Source organism: Vidua macroura, chromosome 1 (assembly GCF_024509145.1).
Source record: "Vidua macroura isolate BioBank_ID:100142 chromosome 1, ASM2450914v1, whole genome shotgun sequence".
Classification (NCBI taxonomy): Eukaryota; Metazoa; Chordata; class Aves; order Passeriformes; family Viduidae; genus Vidua; species Vidua macroura.
In genome coordinates this window covers 140,145,479-140,171,317 of record NC_071571.1, presented here as the reverse complement: position 1 = coordinate 140,171,317, position 25,839 = coordinate 140,145,479, and the positions used below count along the sequence as shown (strand labels likewise).

General features: G+C 42.9%; 1 protein-coding gene across 1 annotated transcript in view; it reads left to right on the top strand.

The window, feature by feature from the left end:
• Positions 1 to 12,959, top strand: part of EXT1 (exostosin glycosyltransferase 1) — a 175,456-nt gene extending 162,497 nt beyond the window's left edge. Inside the window, exons 6-11 of the mRNA XM_053996246.1 lie at positions 942 to 1,060; positions 1,789 to 1,884; positions 4,818 to 4,907; positions 8,607 to 8,767; positions 9,763 to 9,934; positions 12,490 to 12,959. Coding sequence (XP_053852221.1) covers positions 942 to 1,060; positions 1,789 to 1,884; positions 4,818 to 4,907; positions 8,607 to 8,767; positions 9,763 to 9,934; positions 12,490 to 12,675 — 824 coding nt within the window. The 3' untranslated portion in view covers positions 12,676 to 12,959. The remainder of the gene's footprint in view (positions 1 to 941; positions 1,061 to 1,788; positions 1,885 to 4,817; positions 4,908 to 8,606; positions 8,768 to 9,762; positions 9,935 to 12,489) is intronic.
• Positions 12,960 to 25,839: the final 12,880 nt, after the last annotated feature.

Here is a 25,839-nt window from a genome sequence, read left to right as displayed (position 1 = left end):
TTACTCTGCATACTATGTGTCTTCATATGAATCTCACTAGAAGGAATGAATAGGGCTTAGGTTCATGGCTTTTTCCTGAAGCAGAGCTTGAACAATGAGTTCTGCAGGCGAATGTGCCTCCAGGCTGAAGGGATCCTGCTTACCAGACTGCTGCTACTTTCGGCTCAGCCTGTGCCATCCCACTTGTGTGAATCTGTACTGCTCACCTGCTAAAAATTGACAGTTACTGTGTTAAAAAAGGGAGAAGAAGGTTTCTGTGCTAATTCTGATGAAAAACGACTATGACCCCCCACACTGATGAATTTAGATGAGGTTGTGAGCAGTAATGAAGGGTAGGCACCAGTCGGATGTGTTATTCCAGGCAAAAAAGGAAATCATAGCAAGACAAAAATTTAAAAATGGAAGGCAAGGATGCAAGCAGAATTATCAACTCAGAATGTAATTGAAGAAGCATGTGGATAGGAATCAACCCAGAAAGAGCAAAAATCTGACAGAGGCTGTAATGGAACTGAGGAAAATGAATAAGCTTCTGGAATTTGTGGAGATAATCTGTAAAAAACATCAAGCATCCAGAGCCAGGCAGCAAAACAGAGCCCGGGTTGAGAAAGACATTTGGCTGAACAAACTAGATGTCAATTTTGTGGGACAAGCTGGATGAAAAAAAGAGATAACAGAACATCTGTGGAAACAATGAGTAAGAAAAGGAAATAATTGTTTTGGAGTCCGGTGTTTCAGAGTGGAAGTCAAAGGCGCAGAGTGGGAGTTAAAGGGAAGTGTGATCTCCTCTGAAGCATCTGGTATCTAAGAGGAAGGGAGATGACCTAAAAAAACCTGGCAAGGTTTGCATTAAGTGCAGATTGTTTTTTCCATCCCTGAAGTTCTTTAATCTGTAATAACTGGGGCAATTTTGGCTTTACTGAACATGTCTCTCTTCACTTCAGGTCTGAAGCCTCTTTCCACATTCACTGCCGTTATCCATGCAGTAACTCCCCTGGTTTCCCAGTCTCAGCCTGTGCTGAAACTCCTGGTTGCTGTAGCCAAGTCCCAGTACTGTGCACAGGTAAGGAGCACTGTTTGCCTGTCAGTCACAGCAGAGACAAACCACTCTGCCAGGAATGTGGAGTCTAGTGGTGACTCAGCCCTGTTTCAACCCCCTGTTTCAATTCTGATGTTTCTTTCCTCTGAGATTTCTACTATGGGTCTATGACCTACATGCATGGGAAATAAAAATTCTGAGTATAATGTGAGTGGAATAGAGATAGTAATTAAACCCATTGTTACATGAGACAGGTAAAATAATGAGTGCACTTGGAAGACCAACATTGTGTGTGCTGCAAACTGCACAAGGATGGCTATGCCTCTAGAGCCATTACATGATATTCCTTCCTCCCGCTGTGACTTTTAATCTCATCAGTGCCGGGATTTTGGCTTCTCTAAATAAAACTCTGGTGAGTTCAGTAGGAGCACCCTCTTGCAGTGGAGTGTCACAAGCGGTTTTGCCTTTAATGAGAGCCACAGTAAATCAGTCACATCTGTATCACGTGGCTGAGATAGAGACTTTCCAAGATCCTGTCCAGCCTATATTTGCCTGAGAGGATATATATTGTAAGTAGTCAACTTGGGTGAAATCAATGTAGGAAGTGTTATTTTTATGCAGATTTTTTTCATTGCTTTTGGTTTTGAAATTCCTAACTTGAATTTAACATGTCTGTATGGAAATCTAAGACCTTAGGATATGGGCCACATTGCCACAGATGTCTTTGATTGTGGTCCAATATTCTCTTTCAGATTATTGTTTTATGGAATTGTGATAAACCTCTCCCAGCCAAACACCGCTGGCCTGCCACTTCTGTGCCTGTCATAGTCATTGAAGGAGAAAGCAAGGTAGGTGGAGAGGAGCATGGTAAAAGGTTGCCTGTATTCTCTGATGGGATGGGAATTTATTTTTCCAGCGGCTTTGGTGAAAGCTTTGTAGTTCTCAACAAAATGACAGCTCCCTTTTATTCCTTGGCCTTTTGTACCAGCTTAGTTGCAGATTCGTGTTTCATGCATGGGCCCCGTGCACTCAGAAATCATCAGCATGACAATTAATGCCTTGAATCTGAGATTCACAGGTGGGACCCAGTTTTGAAATGTGACCCCACCAGCAGATAGTGCTGACCCCATCGTTGGAGATTCCATCTCTCTGCAGGTGCATGAAAGCAGTGATGCAGCTGCACTCATTGAATCTGAGAAGTCACATGCAAGACTTGGGGATCAGCTGTGGACTCAAAAGCAGAGTTAAAAATTAGAACTTGCCTTTGAAAAGTATCTTCTTTTATGGCCTTGAGAAGTACTGCTGCCATCAAATAAAAAAAGGGAAGGGACATGGAACACTTGTGTGGGAACCATGTCATCTCTTGCTGTGCAACACACATGTCTCGTTTATACTTTCACAAAGTGAAAATAGATGCCATCAGATGAGAAAAGAGGGTTTTTTAATTCTCACTTAAGTGGATGAATCCTTTCCAAATGCAGGCCTGAGAGAAGCAAGACTTCTTGCTTCTAGAATCTGAAACAGATTTGAGCTGGACCTCTCTGCAGTCTCTGTCAGCTGGCTCCAGAGCTCTGTGTTGGCAAAGGGAACTTTTAGTTGCTTTGCCTGTACAATCCTATTTTGAATTTGTAATCTTGTCTTTGGTCTTGTCTCCTTGTCACCTTAACAAGAGACAGAGAGCCCTGCACGGTTGGCAGCTAAAGGCTCTGGCCTTAGCTAGCCACGTAAACAGTATCAGGAGAATTGCTGCAGGGCCAAGAAAAGTTGTAGAGATTTCTGAGCCTTTTGAATATTCTGGGTGTTTTTATTTTCTTTTTGTAAAACTAGCAGAGGTGAGATAGAGGAGAAATCTCTGACCAGTTCTATAATGTTTGTAGAAATTGGCCCCAGGCACTGTTTAGATTACAAATTAGTCTCCTGGGTACACAAAGGTGTGTTTATAGTGGACAGTCTCTTCCCTCTAATATCCCAGCGTATGCCAAATGGCTTCTTATGTGCAAAGCTGCGTTTTTGGACCAAGCTTGCAGAGCCAGAGTATCACAGTTCAAAGGTTGCACAAAGGAACTGCTTTTCATCTCCGAACTTGGCCAAGGCCTGCTGGCAGCTGATCATGGTGGTTTGCCTTTACCAAACTTTCACTCTTCCCTTGAAATCAAATATTATAACACCCATTTTGCAAAATGGTACGTTAGCTATAAAACAAAATGCATGGCAAGTCCTGACTGTTGTACTATTTAAAAATTTTGCACAGTCTGTAAAAGATTAGGGATGAGAACATGGGTCTTCTGCTGGCTGCTTGCTCTGCTTTGTCTTAGTGTAAGCAAAGCAAAACCCTCAGCCCCAGCCAGATCACCTCTTCATCAGAGCCCTGCCTACCTGGACTGAGGCCATCAGAGTGATGAAGGGATGCTCTCCAGGCAGACATTTTGAACATCTTGATTAGGGAGATAGATCTTTCTCTAAATCAAGGCATAGATTCCAAAGACTTGTTCCCAAACACGTTGCAGGGGATGTAGAATTGACCATGTCAGTTAGGAGGGTTGTGTAAAACGTCTCCGTGTCCCTGTTTCCATACAGTGGATTCCTCTTACTGGGCTTGACCTTTGAAGTGTTTTCGTGGCATAGTAAATTGGTAAAGAAGTCTAGTAAGTAACCAGGCTATTTCTTCTAGCAAATGAGGGAAACAAACTGTGTTGTGTCCTTGTTATTCTCCATCAGTTCTCAAAAGGTGCTATTTAGTCTGATAAAGAAACCATATGGATTTTCATTTCTTGCTGTTATCTTTTTGATCCAGTTTTCCCATCTATTTCCTGTTACTTTGAGGACTGTCCTGCTGTATCTTTAAAAAGCTTATTCTGTATATAGGTTTTTTATATATAGAATGGTTTGAGTTGGAAGGGACTTAAAGACTATCCAGTGCTGACCCTCCTGCCATGGACCAAGAAACTTCACACTAGACCAGGTTGCTCAGAGCCTTGTGCAGCCTGGCCTTGAACACTCCCAGGGATGGGTCATCCACAGGTTCTGTCGGCAACCTGTTACAGTGCCTCACCACTCTCACAGTAAAGAATATTTTCCTAATACCTTTTCTGAACCTACTCTCTGTCAGTTTGAATCCATTCCCTCTTCTGCTGTCACTACATGCTCTTATAAAACGTCCCTCTCCATCTTTCTTTCAGGCTCCTTTCAGGTACTAGAATTCTTCATGTAATATAATTCTTCATGCAGATAAAGCTCAATTTGAGCTTTACATACTCAAGTTCTTTAGCATATTCTCCTTTTCTGATGAAGAATGTTGCACCATCCAGGTAGTATTACATCCTTCACACACAGCCTGGGCTATTTGGTTTCTCAGCTGTATAAGCTTATGAAGGCTGCAAAGTCCTCAGCGTTCATTACTTTTGATCCTCACACCCTGTGGGAGAGCAGAGGGACAGTCCTAGCCACCAGGGAAAATACCCTCCACAAAGAAGCTGTAGGTACATCTAATTATCAGTACAGACCAATGCAGTTCGTCACTAAAGGAAAACAGCCTGCTGCAAAGAGGGAGGCCTATTCAGAAATTACTCCTCAGACAGAAGGTATAGGCTGACTGCAGGGCTGACAGAAATGACACACCTTCACACACTTCTGAGCTGAAGGGTCCTTTCCATCAGACAGAAATATGCCACATATCTCAGACAAGAGGAAATAAGAGTGAGGAATAAAATTAAGTATTTGCCTTGGAAATGAGCCCTTAAGTGATTTTTATTTCCTCCCTTCCTGCCTTGAATACCCACAGGTTATGAGCAGTCGCTTCCTACCCTACGACAACATAGTGACAGATGCAGTGCTAAGCCTGGATGAGGACACCGTGCTTTCAACCACCGAGGTAAGGGTCTCTGTCGTCTTGAGTCTGCTTGGCTCCTGGGCTCAGCCTGAGCACAGCAGATACGCTCTTCTCTTGGCTTTGCCAGTGAGCAAATGTTACAAGATTTCCTGCTACACTCCTCAGATTTAACGTGTTGCACTTGTTTCAGCAACCCTGCCACTGCCTGCCATCAGAGGAGCTTTTCACCCTGGTTAATTGGCTCGTCATTAGCATATGGTTCTTCCGTTCTTTATTATTTTAGTAACATAGCTGCAGGCGGGTGTAGGCAGCCAAGAGCAGTCAGCTTTAATATTCTGCTCTCACTTTTCTGATTGGGGTACCTTCCCCCGCCATGTTATCAGTAGAGCGTGTAGGTAGAGGGGGAAGGCTTGTCAGCAGAGGGGAACTGCTATCACTCCAAGAGACAGCATTGCCAACCTAGTGCAGATTTCACTGAGGAATGCTCTTTCCCCATTGTGTCAGCACATAAAATTGGAGATCTTTGCTAGTTTAGGTGCTTGAGTGCCTGTGCCAAGAGCAAGATAGCACTAAGAAAAGAAAAATACTGTAGAAAACCAATTTTTACAACTGGGATGAGTATTGATTTCTAGAACCTCTTCCTGAGAACCACAAGGGAAACCAATGACACTTTATATAGAGTGCAATGTTTGGGAAATACATTATTAATGATGGCCAGGGAATAGCTTGAAAAACTCAATTTTCTTTTGTTTTCCCTTTTTTCCTCCATGTCCATGGTCATTCTGCTCTCCCCACTTCACCTACATAAAAATGCATTTCTGTCAGTGATAGGGATCTTTCACTGATGCTGCCAGTACTTATATATAGGTGAAGAAATGCATGACATTAGTCTTCAGTCACTGCTATATACCCTAAGATGTCACTGAATTTGTTCTAAATGGATGAGATTGCAACTGCTCTTCTCCCCTGTACACATGTTGTGCTGTGGTTACACTGCTCAAGAAACAGCCTTGGTAGCCCTATTTTGCTTCAAAAAGGAAAGAAATAGTTGACATTGAACCTGTTTGATACCAGTGTTACACCTTGGTAGTTTCTGCTAGATGAGGAAGAATATGGCTGCTGCCAAAGCACTTGTGTGCAAAGCCCTGTACAGTCCAAAGAAACCCCAAAGCAATAAAAGATATTTCTCCTTGGGCTGAACTTCCTAAGCAGGTTGTTTTTCAGGATGAAGGGTCCCATCTTGGCTGCTCTGGGGATCCTGGTAATACCTCTAAGGGACTTCATTGCACTGACAGGGTATTTACAGCAATCCAGCCTGTGTATTCCATGAGGATTTGAGGCTTTGTTGTGTTTTAACTGGTATTTAGTCATCCTACAAACTTTAGAGTCATACAGGCTTCTGGAACACATATGAAATATGGAATAAATAGTGTTTCTTATTCAACTTGGCCATGTTTTACCCTAAATATTTTGAAGCACAAATACTTGTTGTTGTGTGAGACAGCCTACACTTTTCTTTGTGGCTTTGCTACTTTGCTTTGTTTTCTTTGTTGCTCCTGCGAGCCACTTGCAGCTGATCCTGTGTGTTTGTGCAGTGGGTATTTGCTTTACGAGCCCCCGGTCCCTGTGCTGCAGACAGAACCAGCTGGCCAGCTCTTGCTAGACCCCACCTTGCAGCTCCAGCATGTCTCTGCCAGGGTGCCAGCACCAGCAGCTCTGCCTGGTGGCTCTCCATGAAGAGAGAACTCTCTTGTGCTTCACTTCTCCCATGGTACAGCTTACACCAATGTGATGTGACATTTCCTTTGAAACTAGCTGCTCATGAAAGGTTGTGGTGGCACAGCTACAAGGCCCAGAAAAGGCAGTTTAGAAACATGGTCAAAGACAATCACATTCCCATTGAGAGCAGAGTCACCAGGTACATCCTCTGACTGTCTGACCCCGGTGTAGTAAAGGTTTTCCATTCTCCATAGAACGGCGTGTAATTGTTCTGTAAGAGGAGCTGTTCCACAGGCACAAAGGAGTGTGTGCATGGGAAGTCGTTAGGAATCAGTGTGGGTCATGATCAGAGGTTTAAGAGACTGCCAGCTTGGCTGGGTTTTCCTGGTGATCAGCTGAGTGGCAGTGCTGGTGGAAATTACTTAGGATGAGACCTGAGGGGCTTTTTTAATAAATGGAGTTTTCTCTTAGTGTGGTTGCTTCAGTGCATCTCCCTAGTGCAAGGGCAGATAGTTGAAAGCACAAGAGAGGGCACTGGGTGCACCAATTTTATTATTTATTTAAGTTTGAGATTCTCAGACTTCTCTACAGAAAACAGATGTCACGTTTTATGGGAAAGGCCTTTACAGGGGAAAAAACTCTTCAGTTCTTTCATGTGGTATTGATTTGGATGAGATCAGAACTATCACAACGGTAACTGGTTTGTGCACATTGTCTTTCTGGCTGGCCTCAGATTCCTTGAAACAACTTTAAAGAAAATAACCAGGCCCTAACTTTGTATTTCAGCACATGTGCGACTCTTCTGTTTCATAAAAACACTGTAAATGTGAGAAGTCTGACAGTAATCAACACAAAATGGGACTGTTCTCAGAGCAGCTATTCTTTATCTAACCTCTACGCCTTTAACTTTGACTGCATTCTTGGAAGGCTTTTTAAACAATTTTGAGTGAAGTTTTAGGTCCCTCTGGTACTGAGGGGAACCTAATGTGCAGTGCAGAAACAAAGCCCTTTTTTGGGGGGGGTTTGACTAGGACAATAAGAATTGTGTATAATTCTTAAAAAAATTCAGTCTAGCTTGAGCTCCAAAGTCGAAGTTGAAGGGGAGGGACTGCCAACCATTGATAAAATATTTCCATATATATTTTTACCAAACTCCTCCCGAATACAATGCTGATGATCCTTTCACAAACTATCCCGATCATCCCATTCCTAATATCACTAGATTTTGTTTGGTAGGATCATGGGGTAGCAATGTCCTGTCACTTCTCAATTCTCAGAGATTTGAGTTATTAAAATAGTTACAGCAAGACAATAAAATTAAAAAATGCCATTGGTAGCATTTGATGTGCTCTTGTGGCTCATACAATATAAGGCATTTTTCCTAAAGCTTAGGTTCCTTATGCCATTTAACTAAATGGAATTTTTATCTTCCTCTTTATTAAGCTATACTTTGAGCCTTTTTGGTCATATTGACAGTCTTGAAAGTATGACTGACATGGTCTTCAGAAGACTGAAAGCAGTTGGAAAATATAAAAGGACTCCACACTGACTGTCTGTTTTATTCTCACTAAGCCACCTTTACCATTTAAAGTGTTTGACTCCTGATTTTCCAAACTCTGTGTTAACAGTGATAAAATGGTAGGTGCAATGCACAAAGATGTGCAAAATTTAAGTTTAGCCCATGGCTATTACCCCTTGGTGTTGCATCGAGGTATAAATACATGCAGCTACACCCATTCTTTCTGTAACTTGAAAAGGTTTGATATGTAAAGGGCAAACTTGAAAATGTTAATGTAATGCTGTGATGCTCTAGACTCCCTTTAACAGGAACCATTAAAATGTGCATAATTATAGGGCAAAATGTCAAGCAGTCAGTTTAATTTACTGATGAATACACAGAATTACTGTTTTGCAACAGTTCCAAGATTTTGAACTGTGAAATAGTGGCAAGGTAGTATTTTGTTTTGTTGACATTTGTTGAAACAGTTTCGGTATTCATTTGGCCTGTACCTTTGTCCACAGGTGGATTTTGCCTTTACAGTTTGGCAGAGCTTTCCAGAGAGGATTGTAGGGTATCCTGCACGCAGTCACTTCTGGGACAACACTAAGGAAAGGTGGGGGTACACCTCCAAATGGACTAATGACTATTCCATGGTATTGACAGGAGCTGCTATTTACCACAAGTAAGAATCCAGAGCATCTGCTAACCTTTTTCTGTATGAAACAAAATGGTAAAGAGGGGGTGGGGGTGGGTTGTGAAGAACATTCTTCTGGGGAGGGGAAAAAATGGAAAGATAGTAAGTGGGTCTACTTTTTATGGGGTAATAATTTAAGTTCTTGGTTTAGCTCTGGGGATCTGGTAATCATTACTGCACTTGTTGGGTCTCTTTGAAGTCACTTGTGTTTTGAGGCAGTCGGACTGCTCTTTTTAACATCAGGAATTACATACTTCAAAGAGTTCCCAAATTCATTAAGCTGCTTGGCTGAATGGCCTGTAGCATAGCAGAAAGGAGGTTACTTCCAGACCAGCTCTGGGTATGTGTTGGCTGACAGCTACAGCCTGCAAAGTCTTCTGGCTACTCTAGAAATGTAGTACAATGGGCATGTGACAGTTCAGCATATTGCAGCACGTTGGAGAAAACCTATGTTGTTAGAACTTCAGCAGACCAAAGTCCTCTCTACATTTAAAGAAAAAGAAAATTCTGGAATCTCTAATCCACACCCCTACAAAGGAGAAGACAGGCCACAGGGGATGATATAGACCCAAAGGAGAATAATTTCAACAATAAGAACAGTAGTAGGGCAGTTTTAATACGAGTTCTTTCCAACTGAACAGTTTGGAAAGGAAATAGGAAGGATGAATTCATCAGTGTTGTCTATCACATTGTAACACAGTGGGGCTCTCCTTCCTCCTTGTCCATTATCTTGATACTTAGGCCTACATTGTTTCTTTCAATGTAGTTGCAACAAAGGTATATGTTCTCTTTCTCCTTTAGCACTATTTACTGTCTTGATGAGAAACTGATTTGTTTTCCCTTCTTGTTGGAGGGTGAGATCAAAGAAAGGAAGTGCAATATTGGGAGATGAGTACAAAACTTGGGTCTCAACTGAGACAGAAGTGTCCTGGATACCTGAAAGCCCAGTGACATGTATTAATAGCACTGCTGTTGGTTTTCAGATATTATCACTACCTGTACACTCATTACCTGCCTGCCAGCCTAAAGAATATGGTGGACCAACTGGCCAATTGTGAGGACATTCTAATGAATTTTTTGGTGTCAGCCGTGACAAAATTGCCTCCAATCAAAGTAACACAGAAAAAACAGTATAAGGAGACCATGATGGGACAGGTATGTAATCACAGTATGTTTTAGCAGTTGGGATGTATTGATAATGTAACAGGTTCACTTCTAGGTTAGGCTTACAGAGTGATACAATTCTGTCAAATATTTTTGCAGTTTCTAGTTTAGCAGAACTGTGAATAGACTTTAGATATGCTTATTATAATGAAGAAAAAAGAAAACTGGCAAATGTCTACTGTGAATGCTGCTTCCCTTCATAGTTTTCTGACATGGTGTTATTCATGGTGATCCCAAACTCCTGGAACTGATGATTGTGGTGACTGAATTCCAATTAAACCCTAATTTTCTAATTAAGTATTCTAGATCCAAGACCTAGTCATGGAATGCTAGAAGCATAAGTAAATTCTTGAAATATTTTCTATTTATTATTATTATTAATTAATATAATGTACCAGGCTGTCCCTGTGCTATTTTAAATTACATAGTGTGATTCAAGCACTGACACTGAACTGTCACAACAGAGATAATTTGTGATATACAAGTGTTTTTTCCCCACAGGGAACATTTTATCCCACAGTCATGCCATCACTCATTAGCAGCCATGAAGTACTTGTTTTAGGTCCTCTTCCAGTTACTGGATAAGCCTTCTGTCATTGCAGATGTACCTCTAGTAACAGGGATACATGGTAGTGTGGGGACACTTGTCCTCCTACCCTGTGTGTGAAAACAAGGAGGGGAATAGCAGGTCCTGCAAAACCTGCAAGTCCTGAACTGCCTCCCATCCCTGCTGCCACGGTGTCTGTAATTTCAGGGCAAACAGTACCATGATTACTGGGGGCAGGTGAAAGAAGGGCCCTCGATTTTCCCCTCCCATTTTCTCCTGGTAGCATTACTCAGATCTTTGACTGGGAGTTGCCATGCCAGTTTGTAAACTCCATTATCTCTGTGTCACTGTGCTTGCACCTGAGGTATCGGTAGCTTTGGTAGCATTCAGCAATTCTGACTCATCTGGGTGCCCAGGAGGCCGCCTGTGAACAAGAAGGTGCCATCCTGAAAGTACCTATTGCTTCCAGCTTCAGCTTCACCTCTCCACAGAGCTGTGCTTTGGCTGTTTGGCAAAGCTTGAGCATTCATTTTTCATCTTGCAGCACAGGTGACTCGAGTCAGCCATGAACTATAACTCTCTCCTAAAGACAGGTTGTTCCTGCAGCTTTGGGAAATCTAATGGGCCATGTTCATAATTCCTTGAAAGACAAATAAAAAATTAACATAACCTCAGTGTTGTGACAGAGATGAATAGTCATATGGAAATTCAGTGTTAATGGCCAAAATATCTGCTATAATCCTCTAGCAATAAGCTTTTACTTGCTCTTTAGTGGCTCTGTATAATCAGGAGGCTGTAATCAATGCACATTATAACCCACCACTTGAGCTAAACCGGACAGGCCTTGGACCAACATCAAGTCTGGTATCACAGTCATTTGGCAAGTCCCTGACTTTATCTGTTTATTCATGTTTTAATTTACATCCTTTGACTTTATCAATTTATATTTGTTTTTAAAGTATAGTGGAAACATAAGTGCTATAGAGAGATGCATGGGAGGTGGCACAAAAAACCCCTAGGCTCTCAATATTCCTACTTTATTTTAAATAATGGTTTTATTATGTTTATAAATGTTCTTTAGGTACAAACAAAAAAATAATAGCAGCTTTAAAGCTGCTAGGGCCTTTTTTTTCCAGAGCTGCTGAGTTTCAATGGACATCCACAGGGATTACAGCTGCCCTGAACTTTGGAAAGTCATGCCAGAATATTTTGCATGTATGCAGTCAAAGACTATGGTGTTTTCCTTGGGTCAGAGTTTAATATGATGTAGTGTTGGACTCCATTTTTTGAGTCTGTGAGACGGTGCTGTCTGATGCACTGGACTTGGCCAGAGGGATTCCTGGAAGCACCTTGCTTTTCACTGCAGGGCACCAGCACACATGAGTAATGCCAAGCACAGAAGGACATCTACTCAGTTACAAGCTGGTTGAAATTACTTGTATAAATTCCTGCAGATCTGAACTGCAAAAGTATAGGTTTGACCCTGAATAATTGTTTTCCTCCTATGGCTGAAGACCATGGGCAGCAGCTGGCCTGGCCTTGGGTGTGCGCCTCTGCTCGAAAGCAATGGCCTTCTGTTTTTTCCTGGTGGTTTTTAAGACCTTGTTGTATCTCTGAAATAGCTGGAGGGTTTGAAGAAAAGAAGAGTGGGGGATAGGGTGAAAGAGAGTGCTGGCAAGACTTGGGAGGGCTGCTTGTGGGTGTTGTGTTCCACAGGCTGGCTTGTGGTTGAACTCATGTTTCCACGCTGCCCTGTCCTCCGCTCTCTTTGGGAAGTCAGGGGTGTCCAGCTCACCACCACTGGATCTGCTGTGGGCAGGGTGTTCTTCCCCTCTTTGAGCCCCCAGGCAGGTTCCAGCCACCACAGAGCCGTGCGTTCCCGAGCCCTGGCGCGGCTGGGCGCCATGGTGTCTGCCTGGCCCAGCTCCCCCCAGTCCCGCCATTCCCACCATCCAGTGCGCCAAGGCCAACTCTGATCTCTGCTCTCCTCTCCTCACAGACATCCCGGGCCTCGCGCTGGGCCGACCCCGACCACTTTGCCCAGCGGCAGAGCTGCATGAACACTTTTGCCAGCTGGTTTGGCTATATGCCGCTGATCCACTCGCAGATGAGGCTCGACCCTGTCCTCTTTAAAGACCAGGTCTCCATCCTGAGGAAGAAGTACCGAGACATTGAACGACTCTGAGGACGCTGCTGAGGGGGCCGAGCCGCCCTCGCCCGTGGGGGAGCCAGACTGTGCCGCCGACAGCGAGCGCCCGACCCCGCCAGCCGCGTCCCGGTGCCGGGGCCCGCTGCTCCGGACTGCGCCCAACCGCCGGCAGGCTGCTGTCGCTGGGACTAGGTCGTGTACAGTTTCATTATGGAACATTAAATAATTATTTTTGAAATGATTGCTATGCAGGTTTAAACTTTTTTAATGATCAAAAAAAAAAAAACCCTATTAAAAACAGAGTTCTTTCTTTAATCAAATTTGTGTTGGTTGTGAATATTTCAGAGCTGCCATTTCTTTCTTTTATGCATTTGATTGTCAATGCAACTTTCATTCCTTTTCCCCTGCACAGTTAAACGCTGAAATCTCACTGGGGGAAAATGCAGCAGGTTCAGAAACAAACTGAGCACAAACAGGACAGAACTGAAGTATTAATATTTCTCATTTACTACCAACTTTTTTTTCCTGTTTTCCCCAAGCCAGTAGCAGCCCCTGTGGCTGAAATCCTTTGGACAGCTGGAAAACTGGAGAACCACCAAGGAGCCAAATGAGAGGGTTTGGGGACCTTGTTTTAAAGGCAATCAGCCTTGCCTTGAAGGGAGAGAGGAGCATTATTGTGGAGGAGCATGACATGGAGCACAGGGACACATGCACAGCAGGGCTGCAGGGCCGTGTGTTGTGCTCAGAGAGGCACATCTGAGTGTCCCTGCCCATGGATGGCAGAGCACCCCGGGGCAGTTGGCACGGCCAGCTGGTGGTCCTGTGGGACACCCAGAGCCTGTGCAAGTCCCTGCTGCGGACAGTGGTGCCTCTTGGCAGTTAAACATCCAGAAGTAGCTTCCTTCTGAGGGTAAAAGCAGCATTGATGGAAAGCAAGAAAGCACGTTGGTGCTTGCAGTGCAGGAAATTGGCCTGTAACTGGCTTATTTGAAATCAAAGCATGGGCTTCTTTTTTTTCCTTTTTTTTTTTTTTTTTTTTTTTAAGTGCAAATATATAGAGACATTCCCTCATGGAGGTCTGACACCTGAAGTAAAGTATATGGTCAGACACTGGGTCCTGGCACCAGTGGTGCTCCCAGTCATGCTTGGAGCAGGGTAACTCACACAAAAAACCTGCTTCTGAAAGATGAGTGCTGCTCATGCTCCAAGATGGTTTTAGCATTTCAAATATAAGTATTTTTAAATTTAAATATTCCAGTGTTTTTTTGGGTTTTTTTTTTTTTTTTTTTTGTAATCCTTTGCTTATTTATGTGTTTCTTTACATTGAAGAACGAAAACAGAAACAGTGATTTGGGTCAGGAAGATGCCATTCCAGTTTGCTAAGAAAATAAGCACTTTAAAAATATTTCAAACCCTCACATTTCGGGGTGCTCTGTAATTATCCCCACCCCAAGAGGAGCTCTGTTAAGTCACAGCAAGAGGGTTTTTTTTTAGTGCTGATGCCCAGAAGACCAGCAAGCCTTTTTATACCTCACTTCTTTGTAAGCAGGCAATCTGGTAGCAAGGATGAAGAGTAGTGACTTTTCAGTCACTACCAGTCCCATCTAGTAGGGATGAAGAGTAATTGGACCAGAATGACCACCTGTTTCATTCAGGCTCAGGCACCAATTTAATATGCAGCTTTAAGCAACTCGCATAACCAGGGCATGCCTCAATTTCCTCTTTGTAAAAGTAATAGTTACTGATTGTAGAGGGAATGCTGTGAAGCTTAAATAATTTCTCTTGCTGGTAAGATCATTATCCCTAAACAGAAAGTTGCTGTCAAAGTGAAAAGTACATGTTGCTAAATGTTGAATGCAACCTGACATGTGAAGACTTGCAGAGGATGCTTTGCTTTGCATATGTATTGCAATATTTGAATAGAGCTCATCAAGTTAGGACAGGACCATCAGGTTCCTGGCATTTTGTTTTAGAATCATAGAATGGTTTGATTTGGAAAGGATTTTGAAAATCATCTGGTTCCAATCCCCCTTCCACGGGCAGGGACATCTTCCACTAGACCAGGTTGCTCAGAGCCTCATCCAGCCTGGCCTTGGACACCTCCAGTGTGTTCTGGGCAACACCTCCAGTGTGTTCTGGGTGTCCAGTGCCTCACCACCCTCACAGTAAAGAATTTCTTCCTAATATCTGATCTAAATCTATCTTCTTTCAGTTTAAAATCATTACCCCTTGTCCTATCACTACATGCCCTTGTAAATCTGAACCAAATCTTTAAAGGAATCTGCCAAATCTGTGAGACTGCAGCTAGTGACTTATGCTGAAAGGCAGAGGTGCCACTTTTCCCTCAATTTCTGTTGCTCTCCCGGTCCCTGGCCATGCAGTCTCACCTGACACCTTCTGCCTGGTGATGGCCACTAGATGCTTTTGTGAGCCCATTCAACTCTCTAAACTCATGGAAAACTGTCCAGTGATTTACCCGATTTTTGTAATACCATTTTAGAGAGTTAAATCAGCATGTGGAGGGAAATGTAAAGAGGCAGCAGTAGCTAGGCAAGGCCAGGGAGGGAAGGGGAGCAGGATGTATTTCAGTCTGTGTTCGGGTGAGCTGCTTATTCAGCTGCCTACATCTTGTAAGAATCTGAACCTCACTTCCCTGTGCTCTCAGGTCTGTGTTTGGTGATCTGCATGGCAAAGTGAAATCCAGTGAATTTATCTTCCAGAGTGAATGGCTCAGTGGCTCCCATGACTTGGAGATCAGGTAGCTCATTCAAGGACAGAAAAAGACTTTCTCCTTAGACTCACTTTTTGGAGAATGTGCCAAACACTGGATGAGGCTTGCAGGGCTCACATTTTGCTCATGTGCCATGTGGAGGTTTGTGAGCACCCATGTACACAAGAGCATCTGCACCTCTGGGAAGCAGTCACTGGTTTTCAGCCAACAAGAGGGACCCATACTAAAACAAAATTACAGTTCTGCTTGGGTTTTAGTAAATGCTATTTGGGGCCACGTGGTTTGGAGTTTCAGTTAGAAAGGGAGTAACTAAATATTTTTGGAGTGCAGCAAGTCAGGCCAAGCTTTTAAGCTGTTTGACATTCTGTTACCATCGCTTTCTGGGGTGACTGAAAGAGACTGTGCTAAAGCTCACTCTCAGTGTGATTCAAGGCCCCTTGTGTTTACTGATTGCTAATTAAACAAGTAACAATGGAAGGCTTAGCTCCAGAAGGGATGTGGATAGGTAGGAGCGTTTCTCTTTGCCGTGTGTTACCCGGGTGTAGTCGTCTTGCTGGGAAAGAATGTCCCTCTCGGCCAGTCTCGAGAGCAGCCGTCGGTCTCCGTGTCCACAGCCCTGGGATGCAGGGGAAGGGCTGGACACAGACCCAGCTCAGAGACTCTGTGTTACACTCACTGTGGCCATCACTGGCCAGTGCTCCTAAGGACAGCAGGCAAAGCCTCCCACGTCTACCTGTGTTGGACAGAGCGGTGTTGTTTCCTTAGTGAGTGAAATCACTCTTTTGTCGTGTCCTAGGTGCAAGTTAATGGTTCTTTATTCTTTTCTCCTCTCCCAATTTGGATGGTGCTGAAACAAGGTTCATTCCTTGTTGCTCCTTTTGTAGGTTTTTTTTATTATTATTTTTCATTAACAGCAGGCTATGTTAGCCTTTACTTTACAGGTACTTGAATGCCTGATGACTTGACTGAGTGTTACGCATGTGGCCTTTTGTAAAGGTTACTGACCTTAATTTAATCAGGGGTGAGATGGGTGGATGAATGTGAATAGATCCATGCCATTAAAACAGAATAGAAGTAGGGATTAGAGTTTGGGAGAACTGATGAATTTTTAATTGAATTTATTAAAGGCAAAAAAAAAAAAAAAAAGAAAAGAAACCTTTCCCAGTTATAATTTGAATGAGATCTATCGCTGGAGAAAGGTTTCATGAGAAAAATGCGACACAAAAATAGGGGCAAACATCAGAGATTGAAAGTGCCTGGCACTCCTTGCAGGTCCCTTGGGCCTGCACAAGATTTTATTTGCCCTCTTTCTATTTTGTGAGAATCTCTAATGATTACCATACCTTTTTCTAGATGTGAATGTTTAAGCTTTGTAATAATTTCATAGTGAACACACTGGTGTGCTGATGCATGGCTATTGAGCACTTCGATCTTTTCCATTGGAAAACATCATGGATTTGATCAATTTCAGGTTGCAATTTTTCTTTTAGAGCCAATTTTGGCAAAGAAATTAATCTTTCACCAATGAGCGCCTTTTAAAATAGCTCATTTACCAAAAGATGCCGTTTGGAGAATGGAAGTCATCATTTGAAGCAATGAAAGAAAGAGCTAGATAGATGTAGACTCAGATTTTTTAAAAATCTTTACATGCCCAGTGTAAAATGTTGTGTCCTCCTCTTTTGCACTCCCCTACTGAAACTAAGAGAATAGTCAATGTTTGCCATAACATCTGTTATCAATTTACAACAATTTGTTAATTCCTCCACTTAAACATCCTCTTACAGCAGAGGGTGGTTTGGTTGTCTGCTCTTTTTTTTCTTTTTTTTTTCTATTCCCGGGCGGGCACTGATGTCTGTTCTGGAAACGTGGCCTTCAAGGGCATCAGCCTGACAGAGCCATTTCCCTGGGCATTAGTGGGATTTCACAGGATGGACCTGTGGTCTTCCAAGAAGGGACCTGCCCCACGCAGTGTCTTAGCTGGTGTCTGCTGGAAATAAAATTGCATCTTCCAAAATCTTGTACATCTCACCCTTGTTTAAAACTAAGTCAAGCTGGCCTTTATACCACTATTTTAATCATCTTCACACGCATTTTTTGAGTTGGAATTAAATTAGAGGGAGTTAAATTAGCCAAGGGTTAAACTGGGGGGCTGGAGGGGTATGGGACTCATCAGATGCTTTGAGATGCTCCCCTCCACTCTTTCACAATGTTTTTAGTGATTATTTCACAGTGGGTTAGTGATGATCCAATGGGCCTTGCGACCTTGTACATAATTCTGTATATTTATTTTGAGAGAAAATATGTATAGTGTTTGGATTATGAGAATGGAAACCTGAAATGGGAATTCTTAGATCGGCAAATGTAAAGCAAAAAAGCAAACAAAAATACAATCTTATTTTGTATAAAATGTACATTTTTGAGAAAAATTTTCTAATGCATTACCAATGTTTTCATAGTGCTGCCACATCTTTTTTAAAGTGTTTCTCCCTCTTTGTTTGACTATTGACAACATGGTGCAATTAAACCTAAAACAAATGTGTGAGTGAGAGAAAAAGAGAGAATGAGAAATTTAAAAGCCATATAATTTGGTTTACTTCATTAACCTGTATACCATCATAGGTTTACCATCTAAGATAGGTTGGTTTTATAGATAGTGTCACCAAAGACTTTTTTTCTTCAGATTTATTTTGAAAAGTTGTTAATAAAGGACATACATTTCTGTTGCAGTGTGTTCTTATTTTTAAGGTAGAATAACAAATCTTGCTTTGGTTCTTGAGAATGCAAATTTGCAAGCGCAGTTGCCACGTATCTCAAGTCTGGGGCGGTTAAATGAAAGGCTCTTTTTCTGCTTTCTCCTCAGCCTGAGCTGAGCATTGGCTCCTGTGTCTCTTTTGCATTGACAAACATGTGGTGTAGCGTGTATACACAGTGTCCTAATCCAGCAGCACTGGCAGGTGTTTGCTGTCTTACCTGAGGGCAGAACTTCTGGTCTGTGTCACTTATGTAAAGCAGGACAGTATCCCTGCATTGTGACACAGTCATTGGTAGGAACAGTGACTTTTAGAAGGAGTCACTGTAATGTGCACGTGCAAAAATAATCGCTCCACCAGCTTGGAGGCCTTTGAAGACTGATCCCTGCAGGCTGAGGATATATTGATTTATGACCCATATTTATTGTTAGGGGGGGTATCAGAAGCCTGTCACAGTCACAGGGGTTTGCATTCAGCCCACCTGACTCTATATGTGGACAAGGCATCCTCTCTCTGTCAGAGCTTGGCCTTGCTGTCTCCCTGCATAGCTGACAAACAGAACAAAGAACTGCTGGGGATTTTTCTTCTCACCTGTTTCAGACCTGTTTTATCATGAGATAAGTTGTGCCTCACACGTACTGGTTTCTCTCTGCTGATGGTACAAGCACACTGATTGCAGGATCTGCAGCACAGATGCCAACATCTGGTTGGATGAATCCCAAAGTGGGAAAGCTCCTGATAACACTAGTGGGCCCAGGATCATGGCTTGTACGTTTGAGGGCTTAGTCACTGGTTTGTTACCATCAGAGATGTTCAGGTTGACCTCATCCCTTCTAGGGTTCAGACTGCCAGAGCATGAAGAGGTCCTTATACTGTCAGCCCATCTGATCTGCCAGTCATAGAAGACTGATGTATTTTGGGAAGAGGTTGAAAGATGTGAGTTTGCTCTTCTGGTTTTCAGTGCCACTACAGATTCCTTCAAAACAGTGTCCCAGCAGCTAGTGATGTTTGATACTGGCTATGGGCTTCTCCCCACCAGAAAATGAACATAAAATGTTTCCCTGAAAATGATCTGACAACACTCCTTCAGTACTTGAATTCTGTGGTTTTGCCATGTTATTTATACAAAACAGCTTGCAGTGGAATTAACTTTATTAAATGCAAGTAGCTACATCTGTAGAAGCCACCAGAAGACTGGTGTCTCCATTGGCATTTAGCATGGACTGACTGGTGTAGAGCTATAGTCTGAAACGTGACTTTCATGCTATATTTACCCTGAAGGTGGAGATTTAAATGTGGGGGTAGAGTGTGTCAGGTCCACATCTGCCCCTTCCAGCTTTATTTCATCTGAAAAGGGCCCAGTTTGTGTGTTCCAGTGTGGCCCTGATGCCTTGTGAAGGCTGACTTAGGACAGAGAGACTAGACAGAGCTAAAGAATAAAGTAGGTATTTATTAAAAGGCCTCAGTGGATACACCTGGGGCAGCACAAGAGCCCAGCCAGGGCTACACGCAAGATGAACCCAAAATGGTCACAAAATGGATGACCGGTCACAGGGTCTCACACTTTTATAAGTTCTGGTCTATTTGCATATTGGAGTTAATTGTCCAATTATAGCTTTAGCCCACGAAGTCCCATCCTTCTTGTTTTTCTCTCTTCAGTCCACGTTGTTTATGCTCTTGAGCTCTCAGGATCCAAATCCTGAAATTTGGATCATTTGCCCTTGGGTCCCCAGCTAGAGAAGGAATTGTTTTGTCTACCTGCTCCGTGAAGAGAGCTTACCATCCCCTAAATACAAAGCTCAGAAGTGCACACTAAAGCGGTACAGAATCTGAAAAATATAAAAGCTAAAACCTGAGTCATCAGCCCTGTGATGTGAACCAAAATGAGGTAAAGGAGAAAACTGGGATAGTCACCTCAGAAGTGCAATGCTGACCTCAACCAAACCCCTGCTGTCGCAGTGCACCCCTCGGTAGCCTGCAGAGGTAGTGGAGATCAAATCCAAAACCAATCAGGTGAGTAGGATCCCTGGGGACTTGTGCCTGCTGCATCGCTGCTGTAGAGAAAAGTGATCCATAAAGGAAGAAAAGCCTGCACTGGAGATCTCTGTGTTGATGTGTTTAAGTGAGGGAATCCCACGCTGGTGTCAGTTTTCCCTGCTAGCCCACCACACTGGGAATGAAAACTATTCTTAGCTGGAACACACCAAAGCCAGGTCTGGGAAGTCCCTGGGACCCCGCTTCCTTACATGAAGTGAGGATCTGCCCCAAAATATTTAGCACATAATCAGTTCGACTTTGAATGCACTCTTGAGAGCTTTTTCTGAACAACCTCACTGAAGCCCATTGTGTTGTCACTTGAATGGAGGTAGATAAGAGAGCTGGCACTAACCAATGCCTTATTTTATTTTTGTTTTTAAATGATTAGCGGAGACAAAAGAAACAAGTGTCTGCTTTCCCTTTCTAAAGCTGTTAGCTAATTGTATCCACAATGTTATCGGAGAGAAACAGATTTTACTCAAGATTTTGAGCAGTGTGAGGTGACATTCTAGTCACTGCATGATATGGTTTATTCCACACTTAATTTCCCTGCATGACTTCAGGGCTGTGTGCAGGTTTTATGAGCTGCCAGCTTCAGGTACTGCTAGTCCTGGGAAGCTGAATTTGCACATCCCTTGCATTTCTATTGTGCATTAAGGCTGGATGGGCGCTCCATGCTGCAGTGGCTGCTCTGTGCACCTTGAGCTCTTACCTGTCTCCGTTCTGTAATTAACTGTTGTCTTGCTGGTGGTAGTGAAGCAAATTAAGGAACAGCTGTATTTTTTTTCCAGAAAATGTAAGTTAAAGCCATTTCTAAGGTTTCAGAAGAAGAATGTACTGTTAACTCAAACTGCTGAGGTAATGAGTGCAAAAGATACAACACTTTCTCAAAGTTGCGGCAGAAATGAGAATTTTGAGCCAGTAAAATATTTTCCCTCAACTTCATTCCTTCCCCTCTACACAGAATCAGGTCCCATTCACCATCACAAAACAACCACAAATCAGTTGCTGGCAATTGAGAGATACATTGTGAGTTTTCTTTGTTTCTAAAATGGATCCACAATCAGTTCTTCTTCATATTAAGCATCCTGAGGTCTGTGGCACCCCCAGGCAGGATTTCATTTGGTAGCCCTGTAGATGACAAAAAAGGTCCTACATTTTTAGGAAGAATTTAGGATCTGTTAGGACATCTTCATAGAATGGTTTGGTTTGGAAGAGACATTAAAGATCATCTAGTTCATTTAGACCATCTTGACTTGGAGAGATACCTGCAGTAACTCTAGTCAGATATTTCAAAGTGTTCAGCTTTTAGTTCCACCATGGTCTGCTCTGTGGATTCTAGGCTGGATCTTTTTCTGAAAATCTGCCCCATTTTACAGTCTCATCACCCAAACTTCTGTGGAGCTGTACAATGCAGTAGATAAGGTGTGCATGACTGTCATATCCACACCATTGCTACCACTGATGGAGCATCAGGGAGCTGGGAAGACAGTATGAAAATGGACAAGTTAAGAGTACCTGAAACTGGATTTGAAAATCAAGAATTTAAAACAGAGTGATGGAGGTCAAGATATCAGGAAAAAAGACAGATTTTCCTCTTGGTTTGATTGGTGTAAATCCCTCCTGTTTTTTGGTGAAGACAATGGATTGTTTTCAGCCCAAGAAAGGGCAGAATTAGACTTTCAAAGCATGAAGTTAAAATACCTTTGTATCCAGTGATGTCTTGGTACTTCTAGATAACAAAGCACATTTACAATAGCACCTTGTGAAAGGCTGCTGGGAAAATTCAGTCCTCTGCTTTCCCTGAAACAGGCAGTTAGAGTACTATGTTAATGCCAGCCAGTGACTACATTTAGATTATTTTTAATATCCAGGAAATCCTCAAGAGAAGCTAAAATAAAACATTTGTCACATTATAACTTTTAAGGAAAATGTATACCGGTTCATTGCAATTCCATTTCCCTCACAGCCTTAATAGAATTGTTGCTACGAGGGCTAAAACTGAGCCTAGCCCAGGAAGATCTAAAAATTGGGAATTGTTTATGATACCAAGCAATAACGTTGTTTTCAAAATCCATGGATGATTTAAATGCAATCCCTTTAAGTGTTGAAATCTGTCTAGTTCGCTCCAAAAGCAAATAAGTCAAATGTATTTTTTTTGTCTCCCTCTCTTAGAGCAGGGCCAAATTCTGCTTTCAGCAACACTGGAGTGAATCCAAAATTATCGTGCTCCTTGTGCCTTCCCTGAGCCCCACGCTGGCTTCTCAGGGGAGATTAGTGACCTTCTTTAGCTGTGAGGCATCGGGGTGAGCATGGCTTGGGCCTGACACGTCCCCTCACAGTGGCTTTGCTGTGCTCACGGTGCTGTTGTGCGATACAAGTCCAAAAGAGGGACATGATCCCAGGTGGGGATGGGGCTTGAATTCCATTTTATGGCCCTAGTAACAGACTTCAAGTCTGATACATTTAGAGGGGTAATGTCAGTAGTAACTGCAGTCTTGAGGAAGATGTTTTTCACGTAATGAGATCAAGGACTGATTGGTCTTTGGGTAGGACTCTGCTGCACTTCCCAACTCTTCTAATGATTTAGTCTGAGATAAAAAACCATTTAAACTCTCTGCACCTCACTGTTCTTAAATAGCAAGTGGGTATTCATAAACACCCTCATTTTGCAATGAAGAATGTGAACTTTAGGAGTTCATAGCTAGTGCTTTCTGGTCCTCAGGTGTAACATTCAGTGTAAGAGTAAATTTTTATTACATCATGCAGAAGCCCTGGAACTGGTATGAATAGGGGGGAACATTGGGTGTGGCTGCTTCTAACCCCGTTTGTTGCATGTGTGGTTGTAGTTTCCACTCATTTATTCGATTTAACCTCTAATTGAAGAGAAGGTTTGGAAAAATGGTGACACACAGCAATAACAATATCACAGTCACAGCCACTTGCAAAACTGGTTGAAAGTCATTAATCCTGTATAGCAAAGGGCAGACTTTTGAGGTCCAGTCTTGTAAAGCAAGGCTACCCCAGCCTGTTAAGTCCCAGCTCATTGCAGTTATGGATATACACTGTCTGCAAGTCCAGCTGTTCTGGAGGTTGTCCATGTCCTCGTGTTCATGTGGTAGCAAGAGAAAAAAAGGCAAATCAGTGCCAGGACAAGAAGAGCTCAGCTTTGCCAACAACTATCTTTCTAGAACTGTGTTGTCTTTTTTATATCTCCACAGCTCTGACATTGCATATCCCCCAGGTGTCAGGTATATGAAGAAATCTGAGCCTTCACATAGCCCTTGGATTTGAACTTTCTGAGGATAGCCTGCCTAGTTTGTGTGTTTGGACTGATGCCATGTGAATGAGTGAAGTCCTGCTGTATTTTGCAGCTGTCATACGTCAACACTTATTTAATTTTCCAAGATTGCACCAATCTAAGTTTCCTTGGATTTTTATAAAAAACAAAACAAAACAAAACACCCAAAACCAAACCAAACCAAACCAAAACAGCTGTGCTGTTTCAGTCAAACCAAACTAAGGAAATTATCAGAATTTATTTAAGAGCCCTGACTGCTCATCCTGACAAGGGAAACTCAGTGGGAATGTGAAGTCGGTGCCAAGCTGACCTCTGGAAGGTGCTGTGGAATCCAGTGTGCCGGCAGGAAAGGGTGTATGTGTGCGTGCAGAAATGATGGAAAAAATACAGAGGTGCCTGGACAATTTGTTTTGCATGCTGAGATTTTCCAGCAATGGCCTCTAGTGCTTTTCATGTGTTATGCATCAAATGTGATCAGCCACATGGCACAGTATGGTGAAGTAAATGCACTGGGTCACTAAAGTGCATTAAGTGCCATTTACTGCATCGATTTAATTCTGTCCCTAGTCAAACTTATAATAACTGTCTCTCTCCCTTACTGCTGCTTTCCCTTTTCCCTTTACTGCTGAGCAGGCAATAGCATCTATTTTCTGCCCAACAGAGTCACTCAGCCTAGCTGATAGCCCCAGCCTGCTGCCATTCATGCTGCCCTGAGCAGTGCAGTAGATCAGAGCCTGTAGATCCTCCAGGCTGGCAACCAGCATGGACTCAGCATGGATTTGGTGAGCCTGAAAAGCCAAAGGCTTCTTTCACTGCCAGAGCATGGCAGCTCTGGTACTAGAGACATTCAAACCTGCCCACAATGTTTTTTTTCTCTTGTAAGCTATGCTTTTTCTGTGGAAGATTGCCATTAGCGGAGCAAGAGTTGTGCAGGACAAAAGTTGCAAGTGTGTTAGCATGGTTGGGATTGAGTCTGGAGAATGGATGTCTCTATCAGAAGAGTTTCTTCTGCAGGAATTTGTTTCTGTCATTTGCACTATGTCCCCATCTCTCCCTGTGTAAGTGCCAGAGTAGATTGGAGGTCAGTGCTCAGATTAATTCTCCATGTAGAAAAAAGCCTTTTCTTTCTTTTATTTTTTTTTCCTTTCAAGTGCTTACACAACCTCCTTTTTTTACTAAAGAGTGCTGACTCTTTCCTTTTTCACTTTAAATTTCCAAAACACTGGTTTAAGTGTGCTCTGCCTTGCACTCCTTTGCAATTATCCCTTTTAATCTGGTTACAAGGTTATGCTACTTCAAATTTAAATCACATCATATTAGGGGGTTTTGCAAACCTTGTGTGAACAATGAACTTTTCACATGTAACTCCAGAATCTCCTTGAATCTAAAAGAATCTCTTCGTGATAGAAAGTTAGCAAACAAATACTCAGAAGTAAGGCAGCACATTTCAACCCACAGCATAATTAATTTCAATGCTCCAGCATGGGTTGGGCAGTGAGGAAGGTGCTCCTGGATAAGATCCTTGCAGCACTGCTGCTCCTGGAAGCCTCAGTTCTCTCTTCTGTGCTCCAAAGCAGCCAACTTCAAAGGGGTCCCCATAAAATATGCTATGGTGCAATTCTACACAGAGAGTACATAATTGTTTTTAACTGATTTTATTGTATTTCTCTTCCGGATCCACAGCTCCTGTTTTTGCCATCTGAAGTGTCCTCATAAAGTGAGACTGATGTGGACCCAGGAATAGGGCCAGTTCTACCGGTAAGCTCCAGCTGCTTTGTGCCAATTCACTGACAAAGCAGCTGTAAATGCAATTTTGCTGGGTTTATATGTCCTCTGCTGCATCAGAGTGGCTCTCAGCAGCTGGGGCATAGCAGAAAACAGGGACTTTGATGTTTAGTATCTACTGTGTGTCCTCTATGGGGGGTGTGGATCTTGCCTTTGCAAGGAGATGTGTAGCACGTCTCTCATCTGTGGCTGTTGTATATTCAGTGAAGGCATCTGGAAGTGTCCCCCTGGGGCACCAGTACACTGTAGCTTTGCTATTGACAGCACTGCAGGCCTGAGATTTTCCTCACTAGGTGTCTAGTATATTTAAAAATGCTTAAAGGAAAGAAAGGGACAACGTAATAATGCTGAAGGTACCAATAAAAGCATAAAGCTGCCATGGGACCAGCTGAAGAGTGAGCAACACCCAAGAGCTGGCTGAGTCTTTAGCGAGCTGGGGCTGTGAGATGAGCCTGGTCTGGACCATGGCCTTGGCAGTGGGGCCTGCCGGGGCAGTGGCACTCTCACAGGGCTGTTGTGGACTTTGGGAAGTCAGATCTGCTTCCCAGCTGCTTCACAGGGGCTTTCTCTGCAGACAGAGGAGGAGGAAAGGGTAG